Below are 20952 nucleotides of genomic sequence, written 5' to 3' on the forward strand. Positions count from 1 at the left end.
ACAGAAGTCATTTGGATCTTTGGTGTCATAATACAATAAGTTCGTATGAGGTCTGAACCTCAACCTAAAACAGTCATCTACTTTTTAAGACTACAAATTATGCTAAGATACATAAGACCTCCAGAAACAAGAGTTTTAAAACTTGTTTTGGAAATCGACTCTACAAGAAAGATCAAGATAGGCTTCTCTGTGTCTGATTTCAACTTCTCATGCTGCAGTAGCCCAATTTCTCCTTTTATGTCCCAAATAAAAAGTAATTATAACCTGGAATAACTGATATGGCAAAACCCGTTTCCGCCACTTGAACACTGTAAAGTTGTATGATGGTTTTCATTTTTCATCAAGCAAAACCATCCCACATTGTTTCTGATTCCACATCTTCCCTGGTAATGTTACACCTGCAGAAACCAATTCATTATGCTGCATGTTTATAGTTTGGTATACCTTTGTTTGATGCTGTAAAAGGACAAGTATTTTCTCTTCCTCTTGGTTGTCAGTGTTGGAAAGTAATATGGTAAACTTCCTCTCCTCTGAGGACAAAAGAATAACATTTGTTGTATAGACTGAACCATCTTCTAAAATTTGGAAGTCAGGATCACTTGAATGAATTAGATTTGCAGATTGAAAGCACTCTTTCAGGTTAACTGTGGAAAATACACAGAACAATCATTTGTAAGGTAAAACAAAATAATACATAGGTTTAACAGTAATCTATGCTTTTGGGGGCGGGAAGCCAAAAACTTATAATTAATTACACTGACACTTGTAAATGTTGCATTTTTAAAAGTACATATGAAACCATATGGTGAATTAAGCTGTGCATAAACACAGATATCACTTCTAATACCTACTTTATATCCTTCTAAAAAAGAGACATTTGTCCTGAAATAAGGGCATGTGAGTTCTAATGTTTGAATATGTAAACCAACACACAAAAAAGTTTTTCTTTATTAACTGAAATTAGCTATAGAGTAACACATGAGAGAACTGAACTTAAACAGAATCTAGAGAATTAGTCGGCAGCTATTAGATTAAAATATTTAACTCTTTGCATCTGTTGTTAAAGAGTCATGACATTCTGTGTTCTCACTGGTCTGCTCCTTCCTTGCACATTTGAGTTATGTGAAAAAAATTAATTGACAAAAAACAATATGTGGAAATAAGTATCAGTAAGATGCCAAAATATCTGAGGATTAAAATACAAAAACAATACCTTTAAACTCAAGAAACAGTTCCAATGCTATTTCTCAATTTCACAGAAGTATATTATATGCCATACCTTTCATCTAGGATAAATATTAATAATTATTATTCAAACTAAACCTTTTTATCTACTCATATCATCATGTTTGTCAAGAAAGCACAGTATCTCTTTTATTGGAATGACATCATATGTACATATGTATTACAGATGATAAAATATCATTTTAACCATTAATTCCAATACAGTTATCCTTCTAAAAATTACACTAATTTTATAAGATCGTACCAAATTAGGATTTATTCACATTTTTGCAGTTTCTTACCTCTACCAACAAATTTTCCAGCATCTAGTTTGGAGGGAACATGTAGCGTGACTTTTTTGCAGGCATCACAGGCAAATGTTAAGATCTAAAATACCAAATCAATATTACACGTTAAAGAAAGATCCTTTTAATGTGTACATAGTTTATATAAATTATAAATTGGTATAATTGTAAATTAGTTTATACAACTTGCAAAATAAAATTTAAAAACATACACTGCAGTAAAATCAGAACAAAATTGTATGGAGAAGAAGAATAAAACAATAGACCAAGAGTCATGGCTCCCTCCTTCACAAAGCATGTAAAGTCTAATAATTCCTTACCTTCTCGGGCTTTTTTTCCTATTCTGCAAAAGGAGTTAATAGTAACTTCACTGATTAACTTAGTGAGTAATCGAGGAATTAATGGCAACCAATGTGAGCACTAAAAACTTAGGAAGGCAGCACAGGTATGTGATTAGGAAAGAGAGAAAAAAAAATTACAGAGCCAGCAAAGTATTTCAGTTAATTGTCAATTGCACATGAGCTACGATATCAAATCAATAATATCCTAAACAAAAACCCAATGCTTTAAAATTTTTTTAATGTTTATTTATTTTTGAGAGAGAGAGAGACAAACAGCGCGAGTAGGGGAGGGGCAGAGAGAGAGGGAGACAGAATCAGAAGCAGGCTCCAGGTTCCGAGCTGTCAGCCCAGAGTCCAAAGCGGGGCTTGAATCCACGAACTGCGAGATCATGACCTGGGCCAAAGTCGGACACTTAGCCGACTGAGCCACCCAGGAGCCCCTGAAAACCCAATGCTTTAAAGAGAAGCATCAACTCATTTTCACGGAGCAATGTAGAGATGATTTATCTGTGACCTCACACAAACAAGCACGTAACTTTGAAATACGTATTTATGTTGAAGGCACATCTTCTCATAAATGACCATTAAGGTCATTTTACAAAATATATCACTTAAGATTTTTGAAATGAGTTAGTGATTTATGGTAACCATTTCCAATACAACATATATTTGAACACACTGAAATTTAATTCTGTTCTAAAACTTTATAATACACACTTCTGAAAGATTCACAATTTTTTCTACAATTTTGCAAAGCTTTTGACAAAAGCAAGACTGCTGACGAGCACTGACACTGTATTTACAAAGGCTATAAACATAAATGAAAATAATCAAAATCTGGATGTTTATTTCTAATACACATTTTTATTTCCACTACATATGCCAAGACATATTTAATTATCCAACTCAAATTATATAGGAAGGATTAGGCAAGGCTGGGATTACATTTCATTTGGAAATTAGGGATGGATTGGAAATTAAAAGATGAGAAGAATGTTCACTGGCCACATCCTCTAGAGAGAACAGGAGTGGAATGAGAAAGTGAAGAGTCCAGCTCAGGGTGGTTGAAAGCATGCTTCTACTTATTCATTCAACCAACCTTTACAGGTTGCTTACTAGGTAGTGTTCAGCAATGAACAAGGCAAAGTCTTTGACCCCATGGAGATTATCTTATAATGAGAGACAACAAAATAAATACACAAAGGTCATATAATGCCAAAGTCACAATGCAAAAAGGTCGCATAATGCCAAGAGATAAATGTTGTGAGAAAAATAAAGCAGAGAGAAAAGGTGACAAAGGGAAGACCAGAAGCCTGAATGAAATGAGGAAGCAAACCAGTTCATCAACTGGGGAAGAGTCTTCCAGGTGGAGAAAAAAACAGAACAAAATCCTGGGAAAGGATTTTGCCTGGTGTACGAGAGGATCAAAATGGTGGTCATGGTAGTATAGCACAGTGAGGGAAGAGTGATACCATAGGCATTGAAGTGACAATCATGGGTAGATCACATAGAGTCTCAAAGTAGAAGTCTAAAACTTCTCGACTTTATTCTGAGTGCAAAGAGAAGCACCCATAGGTTTAGAAACTGTGGAGAGGGGCTCCTGGGTGGCTCAGTTGGTTAAGTGTCTGACTTCGGCTCAGGTCATGATCACATGGTTCATGAGTTGGAGCCCAGCGTCGGGCTCTGTGCTGACAGCTCAGACCCTCAAGCCTGCTTCAGATTCTGTGTCTCCCTCTCTCTCTGCCTTTCCGGCGCTCACACTCTCTCAATCTCTCAAAAGCTAACAAACATTTTAGAAAATTAAAAAAGAAGAAGAAGAAGAAGAAGAAGCAGTTGTGGAGTAGCATCAGGTGGCAAGCATTTACATAGACTCATTCTGGTGGCCCTGTGAGAACAGACTGTAGAGCAGCAAGAGTGGAAACAAGGACACCAGTTGGGAGGTTCCAGTAGAAATCCAAGAGAGGGAGGATGGTGACTTGGACTAAAGTAAAAACAGCAGAGAAGATGAGATACGGCTAGATTAAGATAATACTTTAGGGAACAGTATTCATCCATTCATTCATGCATTTAACCAATATTTACCTAATGTCTTCTATGTACCAGACACAGAGCAGTAAACATGATCCTCGTGAAACATTCAGTTCAAGGGTAAGACATAGTCATAATTTCAGTAAAGTAGGATAAATGCTCTGCTAGGGAGGTACAGTTGCTATACGATGGCCTTGTGTGGAAGCCAGGTGAGGTCACCTAAAGAGTGGCTGTACATGAGCCATGTCAAGAGGAGGCAGAGCTTATATGTCCCAAACACAGAAACAAGCATATGTGAAACCCAGAGATGACACAGATCTGAAAACAAAATCTCGAAAGGCTGATGCTACAAGAGGGACAAAGTTTAAACTGGATTCACAGAAGTAGGTTTGGGATAGATTCTGAACAGTGTTAACAACATATGTAGATCTTTTTTTCCTAAAGATAATAAGAAACCAAATGTTTGTTTTAAGCAGATAAATTACATAAGCAGCTTCCTATTGGAATAAGGTGAGTCTGAACAGTGTGGAGAATGGATCAGGGAAATGATTTTCATTTCCAATAATGGCAGCTAGGTCATTCAGGAAGGAGAAAAAAAAACAAAAAACAAAAAACAAAACCCACCATGCCCAAACTAAAAATGATGGATACATTTATAAAAAAAATTTTTTTAATCTTTATTTATTTTTGAGAGAAAGAAAGAGCATGAGCAGGGGAGGAACACAGAGAGGAGACACAGAACCTGAGGCAGGCTCCAGGCCCTGAGTTGTCAGCACATAACGTGACGTGGGACTCGAACCCACAAACTTCGAGATTGTGACCTGAGCTGAAGTCGGATGCTCAACTGACTGAGCCACCCAGGCGCCCCAAGAAATTATTTTCAAAAGCAATAAAAAGTTAGAATGCCAAGGAGTAAACTTAACAAGAAAGATATAAAGTCTATTTGAGAAAAATCTGAAAAGATTTCTGAAAGACACAAAAGTAGACTCACACAAAAAGAAAGATATTATTTTAGATAGAAAAAAATCAACATAAATATATCAATTTTCACTAAGTTAAATTATAAATTTCATGATCCCAATATAAACCTTAACAATATTTTTTTCTGGAACTAGACAAGCTGATTTAAAAAGTCTTAAGTAAAAATAAATAAGAAAAGACAGGAAAATTATGAAAAAGAAAAGCAATGAAAGGATATTAGCCCTAGCAGATATTTAAAATTCTATGAAGTCTCAATAATTAAAACCGCAATATTGCATATGAATAGCAGAAACATATTAGATGCATACAATCGGAAAGGAAAAAGTAAAAGTTTCTATTCGTGTTTTTTGTAACTCTATACAGTCCATAAATGTTGTAACTTTGTTACACTCACCAATAATTTATGAGAGCTCTTATTTCTCCACATTCTTGCCTACCCTGTATTGTCAAACTTTTGGATGATTGCCAAATGGGAATGACATGTCAATGAAACTTAAATTCATCTTTTCTTATTATGAGCGAGGGTGAAATATTTTTATGGGCCATTTTTATTACTTTATGGGAGTTTTTCATGTCCATGTTCATGTTGGACTACTTGATTTATAAGAGCTCTTTATATATTAGTAGATTAGACTTTTAAAATATGATCTGCAAAATTTTTTTTTTACAATTTATGAGTTACCTTTGACTTTGCTTATAATGTTTTTGTTTGGTTCAGTTTTTTTGCCACAGACAAGTGTTTATGTATGTGTGTCTTAATATAATTGATTTATATTATTTATAACATTTATAATATATTTATATTAATGATTATAATTGAATATAATTGGTTTTCTCAATATTAATAAGTGGCTTTTGAAATTTAAGCCATGTGAACCATAGAAAGTCTTCTTGACCCAAATTTATTTTTTTTATTTTTATTTTTTAACATTTATTTATTTTTGAGACAGAGAGAGACAGAGCATGAACGGGGTTGGGGCAGAGAGAGAGGGGGACACAGAATCGGAAGCAGGCTCCAGGCTCTGAGCCATCAGCCCGGAGCCCGACGCGGGGCTCGAACTCACGGACCGCGAGATCGTGACCTGAGCTGAAGTCGGACGCTCAACCGACTGAGCCACCCAGGCGCCCCCTTAACCCCAAATTTAAATAGGAATTCACGATGTTTTCTTCTAATATCTGTATTGTATCATATGGTGCATTTAAATCTTTCATCTGTTTGGACTTTTCTGTGGTGTTCTGCATGAGGTATGGGTTCAACTTTACCTTTTGCCAAATGACTGCCTGATCAAGTAGTCTCATACTATATATACATAGTATAATATAACAGAGTATAGTATGACATGCTATATAATATATAATATAGCATATTGTACATACTATAGTACTATACTATAATATACTATAGTATGGTACATATATATACATATATATACACATGTACAATTCTATATATATATACCATATATATATATACCATATATATATACCATATATATATACCATATATATATATGGTGTGTATATATATACCATATATATATATGGTGTATATATATATATATATATATATCCTCAATGGTGGGATATGCTATCCATCATAAAATTTCTTTCTGTCTAGTGAATATACAACCTTTATGGGGGTGAGAAGGAGCTGGTAATATATACCAAAAGAATACAGTCATCTATACTTTTGTCTGGGCATCCCATTTCTGGTAATCTATTCTATGCACATACCTGCCAATACATGAAGTGACATATGCACACAAGTTTATTCACTGTGACATTATTTATAATAGCAAAAAGTAATAGCAGGAGTGTTGGAGAGAAGCAGAGATATCCATAAGATATTTCTGAAGATAGACTTAACGGGAGTTAATGATGGATTTGGGCAGGGGAACAGTGAAGAAGGAAAAACAGCTTCCAGACTTCCTACCTGAGCAATAAGGTGTATAGCAGTGTCATTCACTGAAATACATGACACGAGAAGAAAAGCAACATTGTCTGAGAAGATAATAAATGCTGTGTCATACATCATACTAGGGAGATATAAAGACTTACTGTTCAATGAAGACATCCCAACTAACAAAATAAATTTAGTACAAGTAGACACCTGTGTATTTCACAGACAGGACCTGTAACAGGGAGCATGATTATCAGTGGTCAGGAAGGTCAAAAGAAAAAAGGAGTGAATTTCAATAAAGACACAATCTACAAGGTGGAATTGTATAAGGAATGGTTTATATTTAGCAGTGGGGATCCCTTATGACCTCAGAGATAAAGCAGCCTCCTTAGGTGTTTAGGTAGAAACCAGAGTTCGAGTGATTAAGACGTGTGCAAGGTGAGGCAATATTAGGAAGTGGAGAGAAGCTGATGTTTAGAATGGTGAAGGATTAGTTGGGTACAAGAACAGGAGGAAATGTAAAGGGCGCTCCCCCAGTGAAGAGGAATTACCCCTTCTTATTTAATAATATCTTCTACCCAGATGCTCTTTGAACATCTATCACACTTGAGGCTCACCACCACAAGAACCATCTGAAGCAGGCAGGACTTTGTACAGATACATGCATATGAGCATCAGACGAGGCCTTCCAGCTAGAATGCAGCAGGATCAGGGGTGCGTCAGAGCCAGCACTTTTTTTCCTATCTACCCCACCTCTGGCCTATCCAGCTTTGCAACTAAGAAAAGCCAAGGAATGAGGATTATTCACCTTTAATTTATTCAGTTTATCGACGTTCTTCTAGAAAGGATCTGAGATCACACAGAGAAAGACTTGCGTGTAAGCATATGTAAAGCAACGCTATTTATTGCCCAGGCCTATTATCATCCATGCTTAATCACTTTTTCCTTCAAAGAAAATGGCCAGTGGTTTAAAAACTGGCAACTTTATTAGGGATCTAACCGAAAGTATTTCTTTGTCATCAACTACATATTTTGCAACCGTTATTTATTCCATTCTTGGTTTTCTCAACAGTAAAATATTAACTGCTGTGCACCTGGCCCTTTTTATGATACTAATGTGCCCTGGGAATTTAATTAAGGGTTTTAAAGTCCATAGAATTCCTAGGGAAAGACATTGTAATGATAGTACAACTACAATTTCACGACCTAAAATTTTAAGGAATTCACTGCAAGCTAAGAGCGACTGAGAAGCGAAATTATCCGAAAATTTCAGCCCCCCAGTTCCAGCACTCCCAGAAGAAATCTTCCTGCTGTCTGTTCTCCAGGTTTGTCCCCTTGTCCTTCAGAGGACTTGAGCTCCAATGCCTGGGGCTCAACGTGAAACGACACTACTGAGTTGAGTACTCTTTGGCACCTGGTCTGTTTAATTTTTCTCCTTGTAGAGGATTTAGGAACCCAATCTGGGAAACCTCCGATCCCAAACTCTCCCAGGGGCTGTCCACTCGCACTAAATTCCTGAAGCATCTGCCACCCATCCCCCTCGCCCCCCCCCCCCCCGCATGTGATCCCAGTCTTTTCTGCCTGGGAGGGGTACTGTCCCTCCCCAAATAAGGCCACCCCCTTTCGCACCCAGGTTAGGTGGGTGGGGTCGTTGCTACAGTTCTTTAAAGTGGGAAAGAAGTTAGAGCAGAGGAATCCAGATGCCTCTGGGGAAAGAGATCCGGACGAATATTTCCCTAAAGACTAAGGGGCTGGCAACCGCACTCGGAGACACGCAATGGGAACTATACAAAGGGTCTCCTAAGGCCCGCCCATCTACCGTTTCCGGGTGCAGAGGGTCGAGACCACTCCCCTACTCTCTCTCCCGATGGCCCCCACCCCCTCCCCCAACACACACACGCTCAGAGAGACTCAGAGCAACCCCCGCAAAGGAGCGCACTCTGTGACCCAAGGGCGCGCACTTTCCGTCCGGTCCGCCCAGCGCTCGCCCCAGCCGTGGCCGGAACCGGGCACCGGGGCAGAAGTGGACCGTACCTTCCCGGGGAATTGCAGAGACCGGGAGGAGCAGCGCTCCCCGCTCGTACCCAGAGGCCACGGTTTTGGAAAGGCGTTTGCAGCTCACGCCTGCGTCTCTCTCTGCCTGCGCTGAGTACATCTACTGCCAACAGTACTCCTCCCCTTGGGGATTGCGGCGCCCAGGTCGCCAGCCTCTTTCTGGCAACCTTCCCCTATTCCAACAGATCCATTTGTTCAACCAGCCGGCGCCCCATTAACCCCCGCTTTGCCCGCCACCCCCACGCACCGCTGCTTCCAGCGCTCCCCCATCGGGAGGAGCCCCCTCGCGGGAGCCGGCAGCCGAGCGGCCACTCACCGTGAGGGTCAGCAGCAGTTGCCGGCAGAGGGCTCCGCTCCGGGAGCGAGTGGGGCGGTCTGACGCCATGGGAGTACTTGGGGACAGGTCACCCGCGCTGCACCGGGAGGCCGGGGCGAGGGGGCTCGGCGGGGCCAAAGGCCGCGGCGAGAGTCAGGCAGGGCCCGCCGCGCAGGAGGAGTGCGAGGCACAGGAGGAGGTGGCGCGCGGGGAGAGGCGCTTTCCTTTCTGGCTTTGGGTGAAGCGCCTGCCTCGCACTCAAGGGGCTTTTCCTCTGGCCCAGGGTGGGGCTCCAGGCGCGTCCGAAAGACACCGATCGGCTCCTCCTTGGGATTTTCTTAAGTCTTCATTTCTTTAAGAGCGCAACAGGTGGGAACTCCCTCTCGCCGCCACCCTTTTACCTGCGCTAGGTGTTTCTCAGCAGCGGACGCCACCTATATGCCCCATGCGCCCCCCCCCCGGGCCGGTGGCCGCCTGGAGGATTAGCAGCTGGCCCTGCCCAGCAGAAGCCCTGACTGTACAAAGACTCACTCCCCGGGCGCGCCGGGCCGCGGGAAGGGGGCGCGGACCTGGGCGCGCTCCCGCGCCCCGACTCCGCCCCGCGCGCTGCCTGCTCCGCCAGCTGTTGGGAAGTCAGTCACAGACCCGCAGACACCAGAAGAGCTGGAGCCCCGGATTTTATGCGAACGGCTGCCTAAGTCGTTCCGAGAGTTGATTCGGTGGCCTCTGCTGGAGTAAATTTACTGCAGACATCCAAGTGCCGTTCAGACAGGGTTTTCATCTGTGGCACACCTTTCTTGGGGGGTCTTATTTTTGTTTTTAGAAATTCCATACCTAATATGGCAGTGATGCAACAAAATTACCAGAAGTTAAAGACGTTAATTGATTAATTAATTAATTAAGGGAATCCAGTTTACAGAATAATAATAATAACAAAATCAAGGGTAAGTTACACAGAAAACGGATCTCTTGAGGCCCTAGATGCTGACTAAATGTGAGCTCCTGCTGTTCTCCAAGACCCTCCCTTGTCCCAAATTAAAGCCATCCACCGACCTTCTTATAACTGATCTCCTAAAGCGGACTCCTGGACATCTACTGGAGATTTCTCTCTTCCTTTCCTACCCCTGAAACCAGAGTTTGCAGTAAGACAAGAAAAAGAATGGGATGCAATTTATGTTTGGCTTGCATCGTACTTCAACTAGGTGAATTATGGCAGGCCTCAACCTGGAAAATTAAAATATAAAAGCACTATGCTTGCAGATCTCCAGAAAACAAGGACAGGGCATTCTGACTCCTTCCTGCACCTCTTTTCAACTGCAGACTTAAACCCAGGAAGTCCCTCCACAAAGGAGAAACTTGTCTGTCCCAATTCATTTGGTTTGTCTCCTCTGGGATGTTTGGAGAAACCTGTTTGAAAAGCCAACCACGTCACTCACAGCATTTCAGTTCCTGAGAACATGTACCATCCCATACCATTATACACAGAGCCAAAATTATTGTAATGCTGACCATATAGTTAAACTCATAAGCGATGTCAAACACTACACGGTTTACAGTCTATGTATTAGTCCCATGCTCTGTTTCGTTCATGAATGACACATAATGAGTTGTTCTGTTATTTCCATATCCACAGAATTTGTCATTGAACCTTTGCTAGTAAAATAAGCCTGGGTCATCATCATGAGACTATAGCTGACATGCTTCTGTTTCCCTACTTTTTAACCCTCGTGTTTTTCCAGCAATGATTTCATAAACACACCTCATCCTATTAGTGACATCATGATCTCTAGCATGAAGCCTTCCAGAGGACGGAGAAGCAAGCTAGTTTCAGGTTCTAGAAATCTACTCAGGCTATCATCATAGTCTTTGACAATAGGACATTTCCAAACTCTTGTCTTGCCCTTTAACCCCTAATGCCCTAAGGGTAGCTTACGTTTTCTTCCCTCATTCCAGAAAAGGGCGGAAGAGCAATCTGAAAAGAATTCATCTCAGATATTTATTTTCATCTTTCGCATGAAGTACCTAATTGAGGCTATTAAAATGGTGATGGGAGGGGGTGTATTGTGACTTTTGTTAAAACAAAGAATGAAATATAAGGGACTTACCCGAAAGAAGTAGCCTAATTCATTCAGTGTGTTTAGATTAGGCCACAGGGTCACTGAAGTGGATTCCTCTATAATACAGTTTTGAAATAACAGGTATAAATTTGAAGAGACAATGAAATGGGTGTAGGAGAATTTTTTTAAGAATGTCTTTTGGGGTGCCTGGATGGCTCAGTTGGTTAGGCATCCAACGCTTGCTTTTGGCTCAGGTCATCATCTCACGGGGTTCTGAATTTGAACTCTGCTTCTGTCTCTGCACAGGCAGTGGGGAGGCTGCTTGGGATTTTTTCTCTCTCTCTCCCTCTCTCTCTGTCCCTCCCCTGCTTGCACTGTTTCTCTCTCTCTTTCTCTCTCTCTCTGCCTCAAAATAAATAAACATTAAAAAAATACTTATGGGGCGCCTGGGTGGCTCAGTTGGTTAAGTGTCCAACTCGGTGTCGGCTCAGATCATGATCTCAAGGTTTGTGGGTTCAAACCCACCACTGGCCCCACAGCTGGCAGTGCCAGTATGGAGACTGTTGGGGATTTTCTTTCTCCCTTTCTCTCTGCCCCCCCAACACTGTCTCTCTCAAAATAAATACACAAACAAATAAAAAATACTCATTAAAAAAAAATGGCTTGTCTTTTGCCTGTGAAGACGACTCTGCTGACTTGAACTGGTTTTCCAGTGTGCTATAGTAAATAGTGCACCAGACCAGAAGTCAGGAGCAACTTCCTTTAAGTCTTGGATGGTTCAAGGAACCTCTCAGGACTCAACACTCGCGCACAGTTAAGTGAGATCATTAAAGTTAACACTGGGTGCGGTCTATGGTCAACTTGCACTTCTAAAATTGAACTACTTAGACTTCCGGTGGCTGATTTTTTTTAAAAAGGCCAGCTAGAAATGGATGTTTATTTACACGCAGAAAATCAGAATCAGAGTGGTCCTTAAGGAGAGGAATGAACAGCAACCCCAGGTCCACAGGGGCACATCTATGCAGCCTGGCTTCCCAGTTTCCTAATTTCAGAAACCGGAAAGTAAACATATTAATGGCGACCAGAAGGCCCAGTTACTCACTGAGGTGTACATGGAGACAGCTCTTCCCCACATGATTTCTGCCAATCCTCCCGCCGCTGGATCCTGGGGAGGAGGGTCCGTGGGCACAGGAGATCCTCAGGGCAAATCTGTCTCGGCATGGTGTAGGGCACAGAATGGAACCGAAAAGCAAAGGAAGCACAGACTTACAGGGAAAAGAAAAACTAAAGGACATCACCTAGTTACTTCAGAGGTGCATGTACAGAGGGAAGCCTCTCATAGCCACAACAAAATGAGGACAGAACATTTACCTCTCAGAGTTGTTGCAAAATTAAATAGCATGATGTATGAAAGGCATACAGAATAAGACCTCGCATATTCTAAGTGCTTCCTAAGTGTTGGTTAGTTTGGGCATCCCCCCTCCTGTGCTGCTGTATGTCTACAAGCCATTCATACCCCCACCCCGCCTCATCCCCACCCCAGCTCTCTACTTCCTGTTTTTCTAGTACCCACCTCAGCTCCTGGCCTGGGGCTGAACCCCAGGGTTAAGTCACTCACTACACCAAAATCCTTCAACCCCCCTTCCCTTCAACATGACCCTCACACCTTGTCTGACACAAAGGGATTGACTATGCAACACTAATATGGGATGCCACCGTCCGTGCTAGTCGTATCTTTTCTGAAAATTTAGACAATTGTTTCTTTAAAAGAATCTTTTTCTGGTAGAACATTTTTGAATGCTGTTCATTTTCCAATAAATAAAATTTTTATTTTTCCAAAGCTGTCCATGTTTCTTGGAAGTTCTCCTTTCAAAATTGGCCTCAATAAAGCATAATGTACTAACCAAACTCAATTTCCATGACATTTCAAAGTATATTTTTGAACTTAGTAAGGGATAGAGTGTGAAATAAACTATAAATCAATTCTTATTGAAAGGGCAGGCCTACGCCGGCCGACTCCATCTTGTTCTGTGTTCTCCACCTTGAGTGACTATGTCCCCGACATGACCCCTTTTCCGGGAAAATCGCAGAAACCTCAGATGGCGCCTCCTCCCCTTGAGTAACCTCCCGCTCACCCGTTCAAACTTCCTGGTCAAAACACGCCCAGCGACCTGCGTAAGAGGACTCTGACCCTTCCCCAGCCAATCGGCCGAGGCCACGACCCTTCCCCAGCCAATCGGCCGAGGCCACAACCCTTCCCCAGCCAATCGGCTGCCCCTAGACCCCTATGAAACCCTTGTGCTTTTGAAACTCCCTCTCCCCGGTATCTCACCGCTGCGTCGGTGCAGGTAGGGGACTGAGCTCGAGCTAGCTCGAATAAAGGCTCTTTTGCTTTTGCATGGGACTCGGCTCCCTGGTGGTCTTTGGGGATCACGAATTCTGGGCATAACACTTATTACTGTACTTTTGACTTAACACACCCTCAGTAAAAACAAGCCAATAAAAGAATTTTGAGGCAATTGTGTTGAACATGACTAGAGATGGTTTGTGACCTCTGCCATTGATATATGGAGTGCCAGGAGTGCTATGAACAAATTTACAAAAACGTAAAACTACAAAATTTTCATTTGTTTGCTTTAATAATTGACTCATATGACAAGAATTTACTGAGAACCTACTATGTCCCAGGCATTGTTCTCAGCATTGGGAATGCTGTGGTGAACAAGACAAGCCACATGCTCAAGGGAAACCCCTAAGGAAAAATAAAATAACTGGGTAGGGCAAGAATCGCTCTCTATCTGAAATTTACATCCTGCTGACTCTTTGTAAAAGAAAAGGTTAATATCGAGTTAAGTTCAAAATGGTACGTAAACAGCATTCTACAAGGATTGGTGATTTTAAAAATCACCAGTATGAAAATTGTGTGTTAAGTTTGTTCATGGATTATGAAATGTTACCCTTCTGTTAAATGGACCAAGAGACAAGAAATACACAGTTCTGTGAGATAACCTAGCCTAGAGGATACTTTTTTCTTCTTCCTTTGCAGACTCCACCCACACATTCTCGTTGGCTAGCTCCTTCTGCTTTGACTCCTAAATATTGACACACACAAACACATCTGCATTTTTTTTCAGACCTTTGCACTCAGGCCCTTTCTACCGTAGGTGCTTTGTGCAAGCTCTTTCCTCTACCTGGAACTTCCTTCCATCTCTCTAGCTTGGTTACCAATCCTGTCCAGCCTGCAAATATCACCTTTTATTTTCTCCTCTTCCAGGTCAAATCCTATCCAGTCAAGTCTTCCTCATTAAACAGCTGCCTCTTATTTAGAGCACTTGTCACAAAGTTAAATTTGTTGGAATCATTATTTGCTTAATATTTGTTTCTTATTGAAGACTGTACAGTTTCCTGACTTCAGAGACTTGCTTTTTCTGGCTCAGCCTTCCAACTCCAGCTCTACCCATCATGAATCCTGGCCCACAGTAGACACCTAATAAGTATTTGCTGAATGTGTGAGTAAATGAATGAATAAATGAGTGATACCTGAGCATTTTTTTGGTAAGTAATTCTTTGTCATTCTTTCTCTGTTTTTAATATTTATTGAGCTATTAAAGTGATGCCTTGGGTCAAATTTAGCAGGATGAGCGTTCCTAATCTGATCTCATACATGATGGACATGTATTAGTATAGTTGCTAAAATGTGAGATGGGCCTGCCAAGGATTTCTAGTGTGTTTTTTGCTCAAAAACAGACAAATGTGCTAATAGATTTTAACTTAGAACTCAGAAAGAGACCAGTGCATAAGTGGGAACTGTATATCTGATAAAAATGTGAACAGCACAAACCACTGAGAAGAGGAGAAATTAATTAGTGGTGGCATTAGGAAAACTGAATCATTATGGGAGAAAAACAAAACTGATTCTCTACTTAGCACCACATACAAAGTGGCCTCCAGATGGGTTAAACTTTCCTGTAGTGACAAAGACATAAAGTCCACAGAAGACAATATAGGAGAATATCTACATGATCCACAGGTGGAGAAAGATTTTTGAAATGATACCTAAAAAGCATATATCATATAGTAATAATAATAAAATAAGGTATATTTGATTAGATTAAAAGTCATGCTTTCTATTCAGCAAAGGACATTGTGAATAAAATTAAGAGGCAGATGATAGATTGGGAAAGACATCAGCTATGACTAAAACAGACACGGGAATAATCTAGAACATGCAAGGAATGCCTACACATCAATGGGAACATGACAGAAACTTCAATAGGAAAAAATGGCCAGAGTATGCCCAGGTACTTTACAACAGAGGAATCTCAAAGCCTGCGAAGTATATTTTTAAAAATTAGGGAAGCACACATTAAAATCATAAAACATACTCCTACACCTGTTGAGCTGACAAAATTAGAAGCTGATTATCCCTTGTCAAAGTGACTCCCCAATTAAATCTAACTCTCCAGCTTCCCAGCTGCTGCACACTCATAGTTGAACGTGGCTAACTCTGGACTCATACCCAAGTTCAGGAGTTTCACTTCAAGGCCATGGTCAGTGCTTTAAGCAGGAGTTAATACCGCCCACAGCCTTACCCTATCTGTCTAGTCCACCCACTGCCTCATTTTCCTTGGCAATTTTTTCATAACCTCCTTTTCTCTGTTCAAAACTCATGTACAGCCCCCCTTGGTTCTCACTTTCCATTCTGACCTACTTTTCCATTTTGCAGGCGAAAGAAACTGTCATGAACTTCTACAAGCTTCTCCATACGCACCACCTGCCTTGCCTCTGCACCATCTACGTGGCCTTTTCTTCTGTGTTACGGAAGAACTGCCTCTGTTCGCAGTGAAGTTCAACTTCTCCCTTTGTGGATTCATTCCTGTCTCTTCCCACCTACTGAAGGACATTGGTCCAGCAATTCTGTTCCTTGTCTCCTATGTTATCAATTTAATCCATCACTATCCTCCTTAGTGCTATATAAACTAAACTTAAAATAAAACAAAAACAGCAACAAAAAACACCAGAAACCTCTACCTTTCTAAGCCCTATCTCTTTGTCCAGCTATCACACCCCATTTTTCTGTTTTCCTTTACAAAAAAAAAAATCTAGGAAAAGATGTTTTATATTTACTGTCTTTGATTTCTTTCTTTGTTATCGCTTGAACCCTTTCTAATCAGGTTTTCTTGCCTACTGCTTCACCAACTGTAGTGGTGTTTCTTTTTTAAATATTTTTAGAGGTTTGTTTTTATTTATTTATTTTTGAGAGCGAGAGCACAAGCAGGGGAGGGGATGAGAGAGAGAAAGAGAGAGAGAGGATCCCAAGCAGGTTCCCCACCATCAGCAAATGGGGCTTGATCCCAAGATGTGAGATCATGACCTGAGCCAAAATCAGGAGTCGGACACTTAACCAACCGAGCCACCCAGGCGCCCCCAAGTGTGTTTTTACAAAGGTTGCAGACTTCCATATTACTATTCTATTCATTTTTCAGCTTCATGTTATTACCTTAATTGCAGAGAGCTTGCACGCAGTCCTTGAAACACATTCTTCACTTGGTTTCTGTTTTTCCTTCTCCACCTCACTAACTGATTCCTCTTCCCCTCCAGCATGTTTAACTAGTCAAGTGCCCCAGAACTCAGTGGTTTGACCTTTCTTCTGGTTCTGTCCCCACCCACTCCCTTGTTGATCTCACCTAGACTTCTAACTTAAAACACCATCTCCATGTTAATGACTGGCAAACCAAAAGGAGTATCCCACACATTTCCCTTGAATTCCAGGCTCCAACTCTCTAGCTTAGACGTGTAGAAAGCATTGCAAAGTTAATCTTTCCAGTTCTGCATTCCTGATTTTCCCCATTAATGATACCCACCCCGCATTCTTTTCCCTTTCAATTAATGGCAACTCCATTCTTCCAATTGTTCTCGTCAAAACATATTGCAGACTTCCTCTTTTTCTCTTCTACTCTAAATACAATCTGTCAGTAAATCTTATGAACTCTACCTTTAAAATACACCCAGAATCCGTCCTTCCCACCATATCCATCTTCGCCCAGATCACTGCTGTCTCCCCCCTGGGTTATTCAAAAAACCTCCTCATTGGTCTTTCTGTTTCTGACATGCCTCACTTCAATCTGTTTTCAACCCAGCATCTATAATGTCCTTGGTAAAAAATAAGTCAGATCATGACATTTCTCTACCCAAACTCCTCTAGAATGATTCCAGAAATTAAAAGATAAACAAAACAAAACCCTTGGAGGCACCTCATCTCATTTAGATCAAATCCAGAGTAGGTCCCGTGGTCCACAGGGCCTTACGCATTCCACCGCGTGTCTCCCAGACTCCAATTCTTACTTACCCCTCACACGCTGTGCTGCCAGCCACATGGAGCTTTCGGCTGTCCCACGAACATGCTGGGCATGCTCCTCCTTGGGCTGTCCCTTCTGTATGCAATGATCCTCCCCTAGATGGCCACACTGCTTGCTCTCACCTCCTTCAGCCTTGACCCTTGTGTCTCCTTCTCTTTGAGGCCTTCCTTGTGCACCCTAATTAAAATTTCAAACTGCCAATGACTTTCTCTGGATTCCAGCTAAGAGCCTGGTGGACTTACTGTGGTTCCTTCCCCTGGCAGGTCTTTGTCTCTTGCACTACAAGACTGCGGAACCGGCTTTCTGTTTATCAGAGGGTTTTGCCTTAGTTTGTTAGCTTCCTACCCTATGAAGGTTTAGAACTCAACAAATGTCTTGAAGGGAAAACCAGAGGTATATTAAATCCCTCAAGTGACGGCCACTCTAGCCCTGTGCAATGACAAAAATTTTGCTCCCTGTTTCTCTCTTCCCACACAATGGCCTTATGCTTTGGCTGAGACTGGGTTCTTAGAAGCAAGCCAGTATCTTGAAAGGTTCCCTGGGGGAAAAAGATGAAGTTATCTTACAGAGGATACACTCACTTTTCCCTGGTGCTCTCTCCTCTGGAATATTAGTTTTGCTAGCTCTTGTTGATTCTACAACTTCTGATCCCTCAAAACAGATCAATTTTATATTTCATCTGGCTTTTCTTGTTGGTCTTGGTGGGAGCTTTGGTCTCCTATGAGCTACTCCATCCTACTACCTGTCTCTCATATTTTACTGATTTTACTTTCTTGGTCTATCTCTCTCTATTAGAATGTCATTTTTGGTGCACCTGGGTGGATTAGTCCTTTGTGTCCAGCTTCAGCTCAGGTCATGATCTCACAGTTTGTGGGTTCAAGCCTTGCATCGTGCTCTGTGCTGATGGCTCAGAATCTGGAGCCTGGTTCAGATTCTGTGTCTCCCTCTCTCTCTCTGTCCCCCCCCCTCACTTGTGCTCTCTCTCTCTCTCTCTTTTTCATGAGGTCTTATATTGGTCTCCACTTTCAGTGGTTATCGTTGTGCCTGTCACGGTGTAGGCCCTTAGTAAACAGTTGTTGAACAAATATGTATATAAGCTATCCAACTACCTGTAACCCATAGACTAATTATTAACAAATGATGACATTACTTTGAGATAAGTGCATGTAAAATGGTGGCTATAAGCAAACCTGAAATTTACACCAGGGCATCCGAGAAGGCATTCCATAAAGAGGCTGTGATCCTTCAAAACAATTGAAAATATGCAGTGAGAAATTTGTGTAATTTCCAGTTGCAGGAAGCGTATGAACAACATTGACAAACAGTGGTCATAAACATGAGACTCAAATCGATAACAACAAGTCCCAGAATTCCTAATTACAATCATTGGCTCGCAATGAAGATGTATTCCATTCAGACAATTCTATGGAGCTTGCTCCAGAGACAGAAATAGCAGGAATTGATGGTTGGATTTTTCATCTAATCAGTTTGGGGGAAGCCAGCCAATAAATATTGGATGGATAGATATAGAGATGGATAGATAGATAGATAGATAGATAGATGAGAGATAGATAGAGCAAGCTATAGGTATCAATAGCTATCCTGCTGAAGATTGAAGTGTCATTATCAGGGACTAAGAGGTAGAGGAGAGAGGGAGATGCTATTTAAAGGGTTCAAGCCTTCGGTTATAAAATGAATAATCTTTGGAGATCTAATGTATAGCCTGGTGACTATAGTTAATAACATTGTATTTTGTACTTGCAATTTGCTAAGAGGGTAGGCTAATGTATAGCCTGGTGACTATAGTTAATAACATTGTATTTTGTACTTGCAATTTGCTAAGAGGGTAGACCTTAAAGTGTCCTCACCACACACACACACACACACACACAAACCAAAAAAAGGTAACTCTGAATTGATGGATTTCTTAATTAATCTGATTCTGATAATCATGTCATGAAGTATATGTGTAGTAAACCATCACATTGTACACTTTGTGCATATAAATTTTATTTGTCAATTAAACCTCAGTAAAACTGAAGAGCAAAACCGAAAACAAGTGCCGTCATTCCCCTGACATTTGCCTGGCCAGTGACTGTGCTAGAACTCCTAGCTGCCCCCACGATTTACAGTCTCAGCCGAGTGGGCCTTCTGGGAAACACAGTCCCATCAAACACGAACCTGTTCAAGTACTTCCAGTGTGTGCTAGCCTCTTCAAAAGGTCATCTTAATATGCCGCAACTACCTTTCAAATCTTTTCTTCCTTCTCAATGTCCTGTATTCAGTTTGTTGCTGCTTCCTGAACATTTGGATGTAACTCTTTCCTTCTTTCTATTTCTCAACAACTATCACCACATAAATTAAAATAAGCCACCTTCTCTTTCTCTGAGCACTTCTTTTTTTTCTCATCTCTTCTTTTTCTTTTTTCTTATAACAAATTTATTGAAATAGAATTCGTGTCTTTCTTTCTCACACTCATTTTACTTCATTCAATAGCAATCCTCACTAGCATATTGCTGGCTAGCATGATTTTCATAACAAATCCTAGAGTCTAGAGTAGGGGTGAAGGGGTCCTTGAAGGGAGAGAAGGAAAGAGCTGTAAGGGGGTAATGCCTAGCTGGTCCTTGCTGAGCAGAGGAAAGACAAGACCCTTTGAATATTCATACCAAAAAAATTTATACCACTAGCTACTTAGACAGGAAGTTAATTTAAAAGGTGGTCCCTGCCATAAATGAACTTCTAATTTGGGGGGATGGATTACTTGGATATGAAGTAATAAAGGGTGGGAGGTGGGACTGGAGAGTGTCAAGTATGTCCTTTCTGACTTTGAGACAGAACAAGCCTTCCTGGAACTCTGACAAATACCTCAAGTTTAAAATATCTCAAACCAAAGCCATTGTCTTTCCATAAAAAAAAACAAAAAACAAAAAACAAAAGCAACTCCTTTGTGTTTCTCTTCCTTGTAGTTAATGGTTTCATGATCTTCCCACTTACTCAAGAAAGGAACCAGGGAATCATCCTTGACATCATCTCTGCTTCACATCCATCAGTCTCCAGGTTAATTGCTGTATTTGACTCTTCATCTGTCATCTGGACCGTCTTCATTGGTCTTCCATCCAGCTCTATGAGCCGTCCAATCCATCCTCCGTAATTGTGGCTTTCCAAGTGTGTTTCTTGGAACTCCAGTTTTCTTGTTTTTTGCTCGTTTTGTTTTGCTTTTGGCTGTTTGGTTGGGGCTCTGTTTGTTTTAGGAATCCCTACTTCCACTTCCACTAGAATGCCTCCTTTGATGTTGCGCACAGATCCTTCCCTAGCTTCCCCGCCTAAAGAAAAGCTTTTCCAAGTCTTCCGTGCATACAGGCTCTGACATGTGCCTCTGTTATTTG

At 41.2% G+C, this 20952-nt stretch overlaps 1 protein-coding gene across 2 annotated transcripts in view; it reads right to left on the minus strand.

Moving 5' to 3' along the window:
- Positions 1–9694, minus strand: part of DSC2 (desmocollin 2) — a 35374-nt gene extending 25680 nt beyond the window's left edge. For both annotated transcript variants that reach the window (XM_027068691.2, XM_027068692.2), the window contains exons 1-3: positions 9151–9694; positions 1527–1611; positions 445–644 (exon numbers count right to left, since the gene is read on the minus strand). In XM_027068691.2, the coding sequence (XP_026924492.1) occupies positions 445–644; positions 1527–1611; positions 9151–9219 (354 nt within the window). In that variant the 5' untranslated portion in view covers positions 9220–9694. The remainder of the gene's footprint in view (positions 1–444; positions 645–1526; positions 1612–9150) is intronic.
- Between the last annotated feature and the right edge of the window lie 11258 nt (positions 9695–20952).

The sequence above is a fragment of the Acinonyx jubatus genome, chromosome D3, assembly GCF_027475565.1.
Source record: "Acinonyx jubatus isolate Ajub_Pintada_27869175 chromosome D3, VMU_Ajub_asm_v1.0, whole genome shotgun sequence".
Classification (NCBI taxonomy): domain Eukaryota; kingdom Metazoa; phylum Chordata; class Mammalia; order Carnivora; family Felidae; genus Acinonyx; species Acinonyx jubatus.